The 16,614-nt window shown below is 51.3% G+C and overlaps 1 protein-coding gene across 1 annotated transcript; it reads left to right on the top strand.

Moving 5' to 3' along the window:
- Positions 1-7,136: 7,136 nt before the first annotated feature.
- Positions 7,137-16,124, top strand: SERPINB1 (serpin family B member 1). The gene is made up of 7 exons (XM_081523359.1): positions 7,137-7,162; positions 8,187-8,361; positions 10,881-11,018; positions 11,556-11,673; positions 13,004-13,146; positions 13,230-13,397; positions 14,826-16,124. The coding sequence occupies exons 2-7, from the start codon at positions 8,194-8,196 to the stop codon at positions 15,225-15,227; spliced, it is 1,137 nt and encodes a 378-aa protein (XP_081379485.1). The 5' UTR covers positions 7,137-7,162; positions 8,187-8,193; the 3' UTR covers positions 15,228-16,124.
- The last annotated feature ends 490 nt before the right edge of the window (positions 16,125-16,614 follow it).

The following is a 16,614-nucleotide window of genomic DNA, read 5'->3' on the forward strand; positions in this document are numbered from 1 at the left end:
GACTCTGTGCGACCCCATAGACGGCAGCCCACCAGGCTCCGCCGTCCCTGGGATTCTCCAGGCAAGAACACTGGAGTGGGTTGCCATTTCCTTCTCCGATGCATGAAAGTGAAAAGTGAAAGTGAAGTCGCTCAGTCGTGTCTGACTCTTCGCGACCCCATGGACTGCAGCCTACCAGGCTCCTCCCCCATGGGATTTTCCAGGCAAGAGTACTGGAGTGGGGTGCCATTTCCTTCTGCGATGCATGAGAGTGAAAAGTGAAAGTGAAGTCGCTCAGTCGTGTCTGACTCTTCGCGACCCCATAGATGGCAGCTCACCAGGCTCCGCCACCCCTGGGATTTTCCAGGCAAGAACACTGGAGTGGGTTGCCATTTCCTTCTCCAGTGCATGAAAGTGAAAAGTGAAAGTGAAGTCGCTTAGTCGTGTCCGACTCTTAGTGACCCCATGGACTGTAGCCTACCAGGCTCCTCCATCCATGGGATTTTTCAGGCAAGAGTACTGGAGCGGGTTGCCATTGCCTTCTCTGGAGCTATTTCACAGGCACAGTTAATTTTATGGATATGTCAGCTACCCTAGTAGTGGAAACTGAGCTTGACTGAAGCAGAAAGACTATTAACACTTGCGTGTTCCCAGTGTTTAGACATCTCAGTGGTCAGCGGTGGGTGTGTTGTGATGAAGTTCCGCCCCCTAGAGGACAAAGCTGAGAGTTTACCACTAGGTTTGTTTTGCACCATTATCTAACAGAAAAGGGCTAGCAGAAACTCTTCAGAGGTTATTTTATCTGTTTCGGTGGCCTTAGTTACTTAAGTTTGTCAAGAAACTTGAGCATGAGAATATAACTGATTAAGAATTTCTGGGAGGGTTCAGTCACCTGCAACCATATCTCAGTCTCCAAAATTATTCATCATTGTGAAGTTACCTTGTGTCTCACCTAAAATTCTTGGACTATTTATAAGAAGACGTCAGTATTTAGAAAGTGATTTTGACTCATTTTCTTGTTGTTTTAACAAGTTAAAAATAAATTATTACACAAACATCTTAAGCAATTATTTAAATACATATCAAGTTATTTTCACATTTGTCTTTTAACTGTAGTAAACATAGTTTTGTATTTGGTGTAAAAAAAATTTCTTTTTTAAGTTTAAAATGTTTGCATGCTCATGGACTATTGTAAATTTTGTTTATATTTAGAGAGTAATTATCTAAAATAAAATAGCTTATTGTCTAGGGAGCACTCTAACACGGAGCTACTGTGCTCATAGTCATCCCAGTCACCATATTTACAAACACCTCTGTGAGATCTCGAACACCGCCAGGCTTCAGGCTGATCAAAGGTATAATGATCCTTATTTAGTTTCTTGAACTGAATCAGAAAACAGGTGACTGCAAAATTACTTTTGAAGAGGAAAAGAAAATCAAGATTTTTGTGGGGTTTCTGTATGGCCAATTTATTTGAAGGTGGAGACAAGTCTAAGAGGAACCCACTTCCCCTTTCAGGCTGCATGAGCAGGAGGAATAATTTGGTCACGAGGCAACCCCTTAGAGGATGGACAGCCCCCTTATTCCTGTGGGATGAGCTGGCCAGGATGACTGGGATGGAAGCAGTTTCGATGGCACCCACGCATGCCCCCGAGGGGAGAGGGTGACGAGTAGGCACTTCAAGGACCTCAGGCTGGAAGAAACGGGCGCACCCCATGTGCTCAGGGGCTGAGCCCCCCTTTCAGCACAAGACTGGCCGCTGACGCCGGACAGCGTGAGCAATCTCGCTCTCCCGCGTGTCCTGTCTGGAATCGGATTCATCTTCAACGACCGTGTCCTTCTAGCGCCTTCTGTCATCAGTTTCGCTTGTTTGGAGCATCTAGTTTGTGCTTTTCCCAGTTCCTTTTCCAGCGAGTCTACTTCACGCTGGAGCTCAGAGCTGGGTGTGCTCAGCTTTTCCTATGGCCACTTGGTACTTCAGACGACTGTGACTCAAGGCTGGCGTTTCTAAAGACGAGTCTAGATATTTACACACTTTAACGAACGCTAAATTCATTAGTTTGTACCCTCAGTGAATGCAGCAAGTGCATGGCAAGCTTGTCGCCCCCTCCCCAGCCTGTTTTGTCCAACTAGAAACTTCAGATCAAAATCAAGAGAACGGTGGACTTTCAGCTGCCCTCTGCACAGCACCCCCTGGTGGCCGCTCGGCAGACAGGCTCTGCTCCCAGGCCTTCAGGCCGCCCTGCCGGGGGGGCCAGAGCCCTCAGAGCTGGCTGCACCCCTCCTCCAGCTCCCCGCCCTCCGTGGTCATGGCTGCATCGGCCACGCAGCCTTCCAGCATCACGGAGGTCACCGGAGGGCCTGGGGAGGATGTGACCGCCGGCTGGCCACTGAGCTGGACCCGGGCAGTGGGAGGGTTTTCACTCCCCCTCCGTCCTTGGAATGTATGTCTGTCCGCTGTTCTTGCATGAGAAGGCTCTTCAAGGGCTTTTCAGATCGACTTTGAAATTATAATTAAAGCAGCTTGTCAAGTATTTTGAGTTGTGTTAATCTGCTGGGTCACTTGACATTACTTCATTTGCTTTTTTCTTCATGACATATAACCCACAGATTATGAGGCTAATCGGACAGTTCTACAGCATGCACCCAAGTGACCCAGGGCAAGCGGGCGAGCTGGCTGTGCTCAGGAGCTCCCTCTGCAGCGTGTGACCCCCAGGCCCAGCCCCGCCCCTCCTGTCCCCACAGGTAACAGCTCTTGTGATTTGGGGAGAGTGTCTTTGCTTGTCTTTATTTTACCCCTTCTAGCTTATTCCAGCTTTCTTTAGGCTGATTCTGAGATTTACATAAATGAAATAATGTTGAAATGTAGTCTTTTGAATTTGGCTTCTTTCGCTCAACTTACGTTGCGGAGTCTCACGCATGTCGTGAATGCAGCAACAATTTGTCCGTCTTTGTTGCTGTGTAGTATCCCAGAGTGGGTTCCCATTCTGCTGCTGTTGATCTTTGGGGTTCACCAGTAAAGCCACCTCCAACATTCTTGTAAATGTCTCCATGTGAACGTGAATACATTTCTCTAGGAGAATTGCTGGGTCAACACTCCTAAAAATTGAACTTGAATAATAATTGAATTATTTTCCAAAGTAGTTTTCCCAGTTTACAATCCACCCTGCACAGAAGTGAGAGAATTCCAGTGGCTCACTTGAAATTGTCAGAAATTTTTATTTTTGGCAATGTGAATGTAAGATATTCTCATTTTGTTTCAAGTTTGTATTTAACATGTTTTTACGCATTTATAAGCCATTTAGATTTCCCCTTTTAAAGTGTGTGCTCATTTTTAAAAAGGTACTTTTTATGTGATTTGTACAAGTTAAACACACACGCGTGTGCACACATACATTTTCTTTGAAATAGTTATTGGGAGTGGGATTGATTTAAAAAATCAGTCAGAGGAAAACGACTGTCTTTACAAGAATGAGTTCCACTCAATGCCTGTGATCTATTTCTTCATTTAGTTAGATTTTTAGAAATTTTTCTTAATAATGCTACAATAATTTTGTATAGTGGTTTTGCATATGTTTTATTAGAAATATCTCCAGGGACTTGACTTTTTGATGCTATTTTGAATGGTATTTTTCTTTTAATTTCATTTTATTTGTGCTAGTTGATAGAAATACTGGTATTTAGTCATTCTCTTGCTAAACATGTTTAGTAAATCCAAGTACAGAGTTGGATAACATGATTGGTTCACTTGTCCTAATGGCCATACTATAGTGAATACCGCCCCTGACAGACTTAGGGTGGATCTGAAGATGGGTATTTACCAAAATGGACCATATACTGGCTCAATTAAGCAGGTCCCAAAACATTCCTCAATACCAAAATAATATAGGAATCATGTTCCCCAACCATAATACAATTAACCCGGAAGTCAGTAACGTAAGGACAGTTAGTTGTCAGACTAGCGCCGCAGACTGGTACCTGTTTTGGATGTTCCCCTTACCGTGCGTCTTATGAATATAGCTGTGCGTCTTTGAAACATCGATCCTGCGCCTTTTCATTTGGACCTTGAACCTAAGATTGCCGCGTCCCCGCATCAGAGAGCAGATGGGAAACTTCTGCCCTGGATTTGGGGTCTGTGTGTGGCTGGGCGTGGGAGAACAGGAAGGCCCTGGGGTCACCGGCTCCTCCCCGACTCTAGGGCACACCCAGTGCAGTTAAGGGGGTAGACGTGCTGGGGGGCAAAGGGGCTCAGACCAGCTTCAAGCTGATTAATCCTGGTTGAGCGTAGGGGGGAGCAAAGGCAGAAATAATTACCAACATTTAATGTGCTTCGCTGCTACTTTATAGTAATTTGTTAAAGTACAACATACATGCCGAAAAGTACACGACGTATGCGTACAACTCAATACAGTATCACAAAACCAACACCCCTGTGTAACCACCGGAGTGAAGCAATGGTAGGCTGCCAGCACCCCAGAAGCCCCCTCCCCACCCGTGCTGCTCCCGCCCAGCCTCCTTGTGCTGAGAGTGAACGGGGTTTGCGCTCACCGGCAGCTCCAGAAGCTGACGTGGACGGGAGCGCCCCGCGGGAGGTGTGTAGGCACAGGGCCCCTGACGCAGGAGGCAAGGGATGCCGCGTCCCGGGGGCCTGGGGAGCACCCAGGCGAGCGGGGGGCAGAGGAGGAGCGGGCACAGGCGGCGGCTCCCAGCCCTTAGCTGGGCTCTCGCAGGAAGGGGTGGGTCGGCCACGGAGGCTGCACTAAGTGGGCTTGGGTTGCAGAGTGTCCATCGGCGGGCTCGGGCCCTCCAGGGATCTGAAGAGGGGTCCTTACAACTCTCTCTAGCTGCCTGGGGCTGGGCCGCGCTGGGGCCAGTGCGGCTGTGAGGAAGGAGCCAGTCGAGAGTGTGGTCACCGAGCCCAGAGGTGCTTCCGGGAGGACCGGGCCCCGCCTCCGGGAACCCGCCGGCCCTGGGCTCGCACGCTCTTCAGGATCCAGGCCCAAACGCCAGGGCCGTCAAGGAGACAGAAGGTAGAACGTTGTCAGAGCATCCACCTTCCTCCGCGAGGGTCCCCGCCCCTCCGGACCTCTGACACCACAGACCGCTTCCGCCTGTTTCCGAGCGCGATGAAACCAGCGCGGCGCAGCCCGCAGCGCCGCGCGCCGCGACCCTGCGCGGTGCCTGGTGTTCATCTCCGCTTTTACGCGGGTCTGTTGCAGGGTTGCTCCATCCTGCTTGAGCCTGACTCAGATCCTGCTGCTAATGAACACACCGGTGCACGTCTCCAGGCGCTCACTCTCACACGCACTTCACTGGGTCTGTCCTGGGGATGAGATCGCTGCTCCAGCCAGGGTACCGCACCTCGGAGCTGAGCAGACTTGCCAAACACTGCACCAAACTGGCCATCCCGCGTGTCCCAGGATCTCTGGGGTAACTTGTTACCGGGCCATTGACGCTCAAGCCCGCAAGTGCCTCGGGCCACGCCCAGCACACGGACTGATGGAAAGTCCCTTCTGTCTGAGCCTGGCACAGGGTATGCACTGATGTCATATCAGGGCTTCCCTGGTAGCTCAGTTGGTAAAGAATCCGCCCGCAACGCAGGAGACTCAAGTTTGATTCCTGGGTCAGGAAGATCCGCTGGAGAAGGAATAGGCTACCCACTCCGGTATTCTTGGGCTTCCCTTGTGGCTCAGCCAGTAAAGAATCCGCCTGCAATGTGGGAGACCTGGGTTCGATCCCTGGGTTGGGAAGATCCCCTGGAGAAGGGAAAGGCTACCCACTCCAGTATTCTGGCCTGGAGAATTCCATGGACTGTATAGTCCATGAGATCCCAAAGAGTTGGACACGACTGACTGACTTTCACTTCACTTCACTTCACCTCATGTCGTATTTGACTCAGACCACTTCAGGTGAGCACAAATACAAAATGTCAGAGGAAAAAAAAAAAAAACAGAAAATTCAGAACCTGTTTTTCCTTGGTTTATGTGTCTGGGATTTTAATTTAACAGCTTTTCAGCATAGCCTCTTACTCTTGACTTCCTTACCCCCAAAGACCTCTTGCTAGAAGCTGATGAGGGGTCCTCGGTTCTATGAGAGATAGTGGAGAGGTTACTGATTTTATCAAACCACTGGTCTTAACTATGACTGACTTTCAATAAATGCCGGTTTCTTTATTCCAATCAGCTATGAAACATTCTGCAATCTGAGTTATTAAAGTCTTATTGTTTTGTTTTGGTTAAACGATGAAAAGTATTTTTATCTCTTATTACTGGGTTTTCTTTTGCCTCTTTTCTTATAAACAAATTCACAGAGTAAAAACAAAACCTACAAGCTCATTTACACTGCAATATTTATACTACTTTAAAAATAAGATTTTTCCTTTGTTCTCTTTTCATGTTGAGATTTGTAAAACAACACAGGGGAAGTTTCAAGGTGCAGAATTATTACATACTCTCAAGTATCACTTTTGGTGAAATTGCACAGCCAGGCATTTAAAGTGGGGAAGACCAAAAAGAACTTACAGAAAGAGTTCCTGCTTTTATTCTTTACTCATAGTCACTCTAACAGTACGTACAGGGGAAAGCTGGACAGTGTACATTTCAGTATTGTGTAATGAGTAAGAAATACTTTATTCACATGAATGGGCGTTCTCATGGTGCGCCCTGCAGTTACGTGAGTTGACCCAGCCTGGTGGGGTCATCACTTGCCAGGGGAGTCTTGGGGCTGAATTCACTGGACACCTCAGCCAGGGACCTGGGCGATGTTGCTTGGAACTGATTCTATTTTCTCTCACCCTGAGGGCCCCTCCTCATCCACCACCACCACTCCCGCACCCCATACCTGAGAGGCTGGAGTGTACAGACGAGACTTCGAAGAGTCTGGTTTGGCCTCTGAGAGGTGACGCATCGGCATCTCAGTCATTCACAGCTTAGTAAGAAACAGCTCATCTTGACAGAGATGACAGGCCCTTGACAGAGACCTGAGTTTGCTGGGAACTCAGGGGTGCTGATCCCCAGGAGGGCGCTGCGCTCACGCGGCTCACCGCCCCGGTGCACCGCCCTGTTCCGGCTCCTGGGAGGTGAGTCAGGGGGCAGGGCGCCCCGCCCGCGCCGCCCCCGCCGCTGCTATAAGGGCCGCGCTGGCCTGTCCCAGACCCCGCCCCGCCCAGGCAGCCGAGCAGCGGGTAAGGCGGCCGGGGAGCTGGGCGGGCGGGACAGGCTCGGGTCCGCCCGCGCCCCTCCGGGTCCGGCGGTCACCCCGGCCCGCCGTGCGCCCCTCGGAGTCCCCGTGTCCGGCGGTCACCCTGCCCCCTGGCCCGCGCCCCGCGGGGCCCCCTGTGCGGCGGTCACCCCGGCCTGCCGTGCGCCCTTCGGAATCCCCGTGTCCGGCGGTCACTCCGCCCCCTGCCCTGTGCCCCGCGGGGTCTCTTGTGCGGCGGTCACTCCGCCCCGCCCCGGGGTCCCCGCGCCGCGTCCCGTCGCTCTAGGCCGGGCGCACGGAGGTCGCTGGCTCCCCGGCGGCCCGAAGGCGAAACCGAAGGCGGAGCCCAGCCCTTCTCCCCCACCGTCCTCCCGAGCTGTGTGCGCGGTCCGGCCCAGGCCCAGCCGCTCCTCCTTCCTCTTTGCTGCGGCTGGAGGCGCGGGAGGCGATTTCTCAGCGACAGTAATAATTCAGCTGTGACTCACATGCGGGGCAGCGGCCGCCGATCCCCTTCCTCGCCCGAGTGTGGGGCTGAGAGGGAGGCCGGCGGGGTCAGGGGCTGGCTGACGGGCCCGGGCCCCGGATGCTGCCCCTGCAGGCCCCACTACCCGTGGGAGGGACGGGGTTTCTGGTCACCTTCTTGTCCGGCTGCTCGACCTGCCTCGGGGCCTGTGTTGGGTTTCTGAGCTCTCATATCCTGCGAGACTGGGGATAGGACCTCTCCAGACAGAGGACAATGAACCCCCAAAACGAGGGGCATCCTGTCTCCTTGCTGGAATTTGCTTCATTGGGTGGCAGGCAGCTCTGATTTTCTAAGGGAAACTTGGCCAGTCTCCCCAGGCTCCCACATCTATGCAGGCGGGTTCTTGCCCTCCTAGAAAGAGAGGGAGAAAGTACAAGTTCAGTGAACTTCAGGGCTGGGGGGCCCAAGCTGAGCGGAGACGGGGGTGACCTTGCTGATGTGCTTGTGCGGCCGCGGGCGGCTTGGGCTCTGCTCTGCGTTGCAGCCTCACCATGGAGCAGCTGAGCGCAGCGAACACCCGCTTCGCCGTGGACCTGTTCCTCACCCTGACCGAGCACAATCCTGCCGGAAACATCTTCATCTCCCCCTTCAGCATCTCGTCAGCGCTGGCCATGGTCTTTCTGGGGGCCAGAGGCAACACTGCGGCACAGATTTCCAAGGTCAGCAGAAACTAGCCAGAATAGTCAGCTTTCCCAGCTGAACCCTGCTGCAGCCTGGACCCAAGGCTGTGCCTTTGAGCTCTTGCAGTGCGTTTGTGGGCTTTCCGGATGGCTCAGTGGTCAAGAATCTGCCTGGAACGCAGGAGACTCAGGCAGACTTGGTTTCAATCCCTGGGCCGGGAAGATCCCCTGGAGGAGGGCATGATAACCCACTCCAGTATCCTTGCCTGGAGAATCCCATGGACAGAGGAGCCTGGGGGGCTGCAGTCCACGGGGTCACAAAAAGTCGGACACGACTGAAGCGACTTAGCAGGCACACGCACACAGTGCGTTTGTAGAACTGTATCGCGGTGTTCAGGGTTGTGTGTCATGTTATACGTTACACTTCATGGGGTCAGACTTCCAGAAAAAGCCCCAGGGAAAATCCACCTGGATGCAAGCTGTCATTCATGATCCAGTCTATACTGAGCACCTGCGATGGGGTGGCTCTAGTGGTAAAGAACCTGCCTGCCAATGCGGGAGATGTGAAAGCCTCAGATTCAGTCCTTGGGTCTGGAAGATCCCCTGGAGGAGGAAATGGCAACTGACTGCAGTATTCTTGCCTGGAGCCCATAGAGTCGCAAAGAGTCAGACATGACTGAAGCGACTTTGCATGCATGCGTGTGTGCATGAGACAGTGTTTTTTGTTGGGCTGAGCAAGTGTGAAGTGTGGAGTGTTAGTCGCTCAGTCGTGTCTGACTCTTTGCAACCCCATGGACTGTAGCCCACCAGGCTCCTCTGTCCATGGGGATTCTCCAGGCAAGAATACTGGAGTGGGTAGCCATTTCCTCCTCCAGGGAATCTTCCCGACCCAGAGATTGAATCCAGGTCTCCTGCAGTGCAGGCAGATTCTTTACCACCGGAGCTACTGGGGAAGCCCAGTGGAGTCTCCCACATTTGGGGAAATCACAGGGGTCAGCACGTCCCTGCGGAGTGCAATGGATCAGCCTCGTCCTGGGAAACCCGCCTTTGTGACCACGGTGTCTCCCGCGCTGAGGACAGAGCAGTGAGAAGACGGGCTGTCCCCTGCCACTTCTGCCCCGGCATTGAGCCCACCTGGCTCTTGGGTCAGCCAGGGCACCTCCTCCCCCAGGACCATCTGCTTTCTGCTTTGCCTGTGATGCAGGGTCTCGTCCCTCGTGAGCATAATAACGCCTAGTGGAGAGGTCAAGGGGCCACGAGCGTGCGCGGTCCTGTGCTCCTGGGCCTGGGCATCGGCCTGGCGTGTCCCAGTGGACTGTGCCTGGTGTCCTGTGTGAGCAGGAGGGCCCTTCGGGAAGACAGGAGGGGACGCAGAGGCTCGGCCTGTCCTTGGTGGGTGTGGAGGGCACCCGTGCGCTGGGCCTGTTTTATTATTCTCAGTGGGGAACTTTATTCTCAGTGGGGAACTCTGGCTTTCCTCCAAAGGAAGGGCATCCATGCAGGTCTTTCCCAGTCACAGGTCCAGGTCACAGGTCACACTGCACCCAGAGCCAGGGAAGATCCAGCCCAGACTCAGGTTCACCGGCCTGTCGCAGCTGCATAGCTTCTATGTCTGTACTTGATGGAAAAGCAACGTTTTTCGTCACTGTAGATACAGAAGGAAATGGCAACCCACTCCAGTATTCTTGCCTGGAAAATCCCATGGACAGAGGAGCCTGGTGGGCTGCAGTCCACAGGGTCGCAAAGAGTCGGACACGACTGAGCGACTTCACTTCACTTCACTTCAGATACAGAAGCGTTTGAAAGTTTTCAAAAATCTACTTAAAAAAAAAAAGAAAGAAAACAACCCTGGTACTAGTAACTGTTAGTTGCCCCTGCAAGGTAACCTGAGCTTCTGTTTTGAGGTTTTCCAGGAACCTCATAACCTCAGTGAAGAGCGGCCTTAAGTTCTTCCGCCGTTTCCACTGAAGAGATGGGTCACAGCCCACACCCCCCCCACACCAGGAGCGACCCGCCTGTGCACACGGTAGAGCTTTGTTCTTTGTGCCTTAAGAGAAGGAACCAGCCCAGGCCTCATAAAACCATCAAGTGACTCTTAGTATAACTGATATGTGGAGAATTAAACTTTTGCCCAAAGTTAAGTTTATGAAATTGTTTTAAGCAGGTGAGTCACCGATGCTAGTGAGGCGATTAGAAAACCTCTCCATCTCTACTGCCTTTGTGTTCTTGCATAGCTGATGCTTCTTTTATCTACTATTTATTTCTGAGAACTTTCAGGAAAATTCTGTTTGTACAAGTATACATATGAACATACTGTTTATAATTGGGGGAAGCAGACTTGTATACATGTTTAGTTTATTTGTGCAACTATATCAAAAAAGCGATGCAAAAGGGCAGCTTTCATTGTATTTACTATGTTTCATGAAGCTCATGCATTTTGGAGTTTGCTGATCAATAATTCGTACTAAAACATATTAATTTGATGGAAGCAAATTCCAGGGAACTCGGTGATAATTTCAAAATCCATGGTTATAGAAATAATATTTCCTTTATTTTAGGCTCTCCATTTCGAAGGGGTTGAGGAGATTCATTCGAGATTTCAGAGTCTGAATGCTGATATCAACAAGCGTGATGCTCCCTACACTCTGAAAGTCGCCAACAGGTTATTTGGAGAGAAAAGCTACAATTTCCTGCCTGTGAGTACTTTGCTCTTCGTGTTCTCAAGCTCGAAAGACAATGCAGACTTTTTTCCCAGCACAATCAAGTCACACAGATCAGTTTTAATTTTTATAAACATTCAGAAAAATGATCCGGAATGAAAACATAGCCAACAGTATTCCCCTCGGTGGATGCGATTTCGTTTTCTCATCTCCACAGTGAAAAGATCAACCCTGGTGCTTTACCAAAGAAATCAAGAGTGAATCCCATCATTCACTTCCAAGTACAATCAGTGTTTGCTTGTTTATGAAAATGCTAGTCAGAGAATAGAAAAGAATTGGTAAATTTTACACAACACCAAAACTACTGAACTATACACTTGACAGTGGTTAAGATTGTCAGTTGAATGTTATGTGTTTTTCACCAGAATAAAAAAAGTAGAAGAGCTAGGATTCTTTTGTTGTTACAATGAAATATGCCTTTGGGGATTATTTCTGTTGCTTTTAAGGATTTTAGAGAACCATTTCTATATGGAGGAGTTACTCACGATACCTCCTTTTTTTTTTCTTAAACAGGAGTTCTTAGCTTCCACTCAGAAGATGTACAGTGCTGAGCTGGCCAGTGTGGATTTCCTGCGGGCCTCCGAGCACGCGAGGAAGACCATAAACGAGTGGGTCAAAGGGCAGACGGACGGTGAGCGAGGGCGGCACTGGCCGTGCACCGGGTCCTTCCTTCCCTCCGCCCGCCTCTCCCCCTGCAGGTGACCCGCCCCTTCCCTCGCCGCTCGGCCTGACCCTGGGTCCACCTTCACTGCCCAGGGCTGGACAGCTTTCAAACACAGGAATCTCTCAAAGGGGGAACGTAAACGTGGTTTAACTGAAGATGCTAAAAGCTTCTTCCCTGTAAGATCCCCAAACTGCGCTTAAAAGTTGAAACTAATATTGAATGTAGAATAAAGGGATGAAAACCTCATGACTCAATATCTACAGGCCGCTCTGGTCATGAGTGTTTCTTGCCAACACCTCGTCTAAGGAATCAGGCTGTGTCTCTGGTTCGTATCTCTGTCGTAGTCATGGAATGGTCAAGGCACCCACAGGACACCTGTCCCTTCCACACCTACAGGGGCCGTCACAGCCACACAGACCACGAGTGGGGCTGTGTGTCTGCACAGGACCTGTCCTACCTCTTAGACGTCTGTTAAAAGCTTCCCTGTGGGAGTCAGTCATCTACTTGGATAATTGGAAGATGCAATTTATTTATTAGTGACTAAAAATGCTTTGGTTAAGAAATTTTTCCTTTCCTGAAAAAGAATGGCCTGTCTCCAAATGAGGCCCATTGATTGTCATACCTCCCAGAAAAGGAGATTTCTCCTGTTTTTAGCCCTTTAACCCAACAGCTTGTTTCCAAGCATCGCCCCTCCGGGGTATTTTGTGTCTCCCCTGATCCGCCCCTCGAGTTGGTGTTTGTCTGTCTGTCTGGTCTTAGTTGTGGCATGCACTCCCCAGCTGTGGTGTGTGGGCTTAGCTGCCCCGAGGCTTCTGGGATTTTAGTTCCCCAACCAGGGATGGAATCTGCATCACCTGCATTGGAAAGCGGATTCTTAACCACCCAACCACCAGGGAAGTCCCTCCCAGTTGGTTTGTTTGCAGTGGAAGCACCCCGGGAGGCTTAGCTAACTTAGTGCCATGTGAAAGGAAATGGAGTAGAAGGAAGCATTTGAATTGCATTTCAGTGCTATCAAGTGTGTTAGTCGCTCAGTCATGCCTGACTCTTTGCGACCACATAGACTACAGCCCACCAGGCTCCTTTGTCCATGGGATTTTGCAGGCAAGGATACTAGAGTGGGTTGCCATTTCCTTCTCCAGGGGATCTTCCCGACCCAGGGATCGAACCCCAGTCTCCTGCACTGCAGGCAGATTCTTTACCAACTGAGCCATGAGGGAAGCCCAGTGCTAATTAAAGGTCCATTCAAGTTTGGAATTCAGATAGGTGGGTTTTTAAAAAGCTAAGTTTGTCTTTTTAGGGAAAATTCCGGAGCTGTTGGCCTCAGGTATGGTTGACAGCTTGACGAAGCTGGTGCTGGTGAACGCCATCTATTTCAAAGGGAACTGGCAGGAGAAATTCATGGTGGAGGCCACCAAGGATGCGCCTTTCAGACTGAATAAGGTGAGGGCAGATGGCTATCTAGATGACTCTGTGCTCTGAAGCCACGCGGATAGTGATGGGTGATCTGTGTTCTGATTGTTCAGAAAGAAACAAAAACGGTGAAGATGATGTATCAGAAGAAGAAGTTTCCCTTCGGCTACATCAAGGACCTTAAGTGCCGGGTGCTGGAGCTGCCCTACGAGGGCAAGGACCTCAGCATGGTCATCCTGCTGCCGGAGGACATCGAGGACGAGGCCACGGGGCTGAAGAAGGTGCGGCCCCACTCCCCGCGTGGTGCATGGACGTGTGTGCGTGTGTTCACGTGTGTGCAAGCTTCTCTGTGTGTGCGTGTGTGTGTTCACACGCGTGTGAGCTTCTCTCTGTGCGTGTGTGCGTGTTCACGCGCGTGTGAACATCTCTGTGTGCGCGTGTGTTCATGCACGTGTGAGCATCTCTGTGTGTGTATGTGTGTGTTCACACACGCGTGAGCATCTCTGTGTGTGTGCTTGCGTGTGTGTTCATGCGCGTGTGAGCATCTCTGTGTGTGTGCATGTGTGTGTGTTCACATGCACACATCCGTGTTGTGTGTGGAAGAGGCAAAAGTGTGAAGAGGGCAGTTTTTCTTCCATGTGTCTATCCTGTTGTGCGCTTTTGCCTTCCTCTCCTAACTAAACTTCTCGTTGAGCGGGGTCTGATACTAGACATTTGCAGCTACAGCATGCGTTAGAACCAGGGTGTTCCTTCTTTCACCTGTATTTCCATGGTTGTCCCTTCCTGACTGTAAAAGAGGAAGTCCGGGATTACCAGCATCGGCAGGGCAGTGCGGTGTGGTTCTGTCCCAGTGCAGTAGCAGTGATCGGGTGCCCACAGGGGCTGGGCTCACATGGCTCGTCCTGTGTGCCCGGCGTTCTATACAGGGTGACCCCGCACTTACCACAGCGCTCCCAGTATGAGCTGCGGTTACCCCATTTTAGATGAGGAACTAGGTCTGTTTCTGGTTTTACCAATGTTGTTGTTCAGTCGATAAGGCATGTCCTACTCTTTGCGACCCCGTGGACTGCAGCATGCCAGGCTTCCTGGCCTTCACTGTCCCCCAGAGTTTGGTCAAACTCACGTCCATCGAGTCGGTGATACCATCCAACTATCTCATCCTCTGTCGTCCCCTTCTCCTCCCGCCTTCAATCTTCCCCAGCATCAGGGTCTTTTCCAATAAGTCGGCTCCGCATCAGGCGGCCCAAGTATTGGAGCTTCAGCCTCATGAGCTACGTCTATTCGGACAACATCAGCTGTGTGAGGTTTACAGATAACCACAGTGACCGCTGGGACTCAGATAAATAGAATAGAAGAAAGCTTTAAAAATTACCCCGTGTCGCTCAGTCAGTTAGGGTAATAACAGCCATGATGGCGGGTGGTCCAGCGTGGCCGAGCCCCAGGCAGTCCTGGGTGGGCAGGTGGTTCATGGGCCTCGTCTCCATACGGGGGCCCTTGGTGCCTGGGAACACGGTTCTGTTGATTATCACCAGCAGCCGGAAAGGAGTCAGATCCCCAAGTGGAACCTGTTTTGGTGCAAACATGAAGGAGACTAGCAAGCAGTGGATAGGATGGTCCGTGGATAGGATGGTCCGTTCATTTAAACAACGCCTTATTGACTGACTTCCATAGGATGGTTTCAGCTCTTCTTTTTGCCCATTCTATTCCAGATTGAGCAACAGCTGACTTTGGACAAGCTGCGTGAGTGGACCCGACCCGAGAGCCTGGACCTCCTTGAGGTCAGGGTCCAGCTGCCCAGGTTCAAGCTGGAGGAGAGTTACGACCTCTGTGAGCCCCTGGCCCGCCTGGGTGCACGGGATCTCTTCGGTAGCAAGGCGGACCTGTCCGGCATGTCGGGGGCCAGGGACCTCTTCATATCCAAGGTGGTCCACAGGTCCGTCGTGGACGTGAACGAGGAGGGCACGGAGGCGGCGGCTGCTACGGGGGCTGTCGCCGAGTTCGCCATGCTGATGCCCGAGGAGGAGTTCGTGGCCGACCACCCTTTCATCTTCTTCATCCGGCACAAGCCCTCCTCGCACGTGCTGTTCCTAGGCAGGCTTTCCTCCCCGTAGAAGCTAGAGAGGTTAATGCAAGGTCAAGCCTACAGCTCTTTGCCTGCCCTTTAGATGGTGACCATTCTCATATATCTTTACCTGTAAAATACTATTTGATAGTGAATCTTAATCTCCTTTGTAAGCTTAGCTCTGTTGGCTGTTCACACCCATTAACTTGGCATGGGTATCTGTTCTTTTTTTATACTGAAAAAATCCCGTGATTTCTCTTGAATGCTTTGAGTTAAAAAAATGAAAATATCAGATGTGTAGATCCTTGATAACGTAGCAGTCTATGAAGTTGCTATACTTTCCTGAGAGCCATGGGGGACAGTGACCACGCCATCATCTGTCTTTAGAGATAGACTTTTGGAAGCCGCAATAGAGATGTCCTGATAGCTGAAGGGAGGCTTCAACAGATACTCAGTTGAAATGCAGGCGAGCGCCCCCATTGAGGGTCAGGGTTATGAGACAGACTTGCCTTGGCGATGTCTCTGACCCTGTGTTCAGCCCTCCGACCTGGCGGTAACCCACGCCTTCCCTTGTCTGTTCTCCCTTGCTCCTCCGGATATGCATTATGAGGGGTCACAAGGAGTCAGGCAGTAGGTGTCTTATCAGGAAAGAAGCCAAGAAATGACAACAAGATCTCACTGCCAACTGGCTTCTCCCGTGTTTTCTGATCAAGGCTCTTGGCGCCATCATCTGGCACAGGATTTCATGGCAGCAGGACTGCTTTGTGCAAGGCCGGGGAGGGAGACTGGGCGGGCAAGGCCAGGGAGGGAGATGGGGGGCAGGGTGCCATTTGATGACTGTCAGCCTTTGTCAGTGTTCTTCTTGGAATGCGCCTTGAAACGCTGCATCTTCTTGCGCTCGTGAAGCTGGTGGGTCGGTTAATAAAGTTTCCTGAGATCATGCAAACCAGACTGATGTCCGTCCTCTTCTTGTTTCTCCCCGGTCTCGGCCAAGCCAAGACTGCAGAGGGGGTTCTTGGCCTGACCTGTGCTCACATCTGGCTGACACAGAGTGACCGCACAGCACACAAACAGAACCCCGGCACCTCATGTTGGCAGGCGTTTCTCTTCCTTCCCTAAGCTTCTCCCTAGCACCCGCCACAGCCCAGGTCCTCTTGGCGGCAGGGACCATGAGGAAAGCCAAAGCTGTCTGTCCCTTTTGGTTCCTCAGTCCAACATATACTCGGTGACTTAGAGTAAATTGTGTTGGTCAAGTTACATGGGCCCCAGCAGCTCTGCTTAAATCCTCCCTTTTTGCGTTTGAGGCAACAGGCCCCTGGACTACCGCCAGCTGTTGAAGTCAGAACAGCTAGGAAATTCGAGAGCAGGGACTAGATCTGATTCTTTTTTTTTTTTTGCCTCGCTGCCCGTAGCAACCATGGATGGAACCGGTGCCC

Source organism: Giraffa tippelskirchi, chromosome 8 (genome assembly GCF_054371585.1).
Source record: "Giraffa tippelskirchi isolate mGirTip1 chromosome 8, T2T-mGirTip1v1.2.pri, whole genome shotgun sequence".
In the NCBI taxonomy this organism is placed as follows: domain Eukaryota; kingdom Metazoa; phylum Chordata; class Mammalia; order Artiodactyla; family Giraffidae; genus Giraffa; species Giraffa tippelskirchi.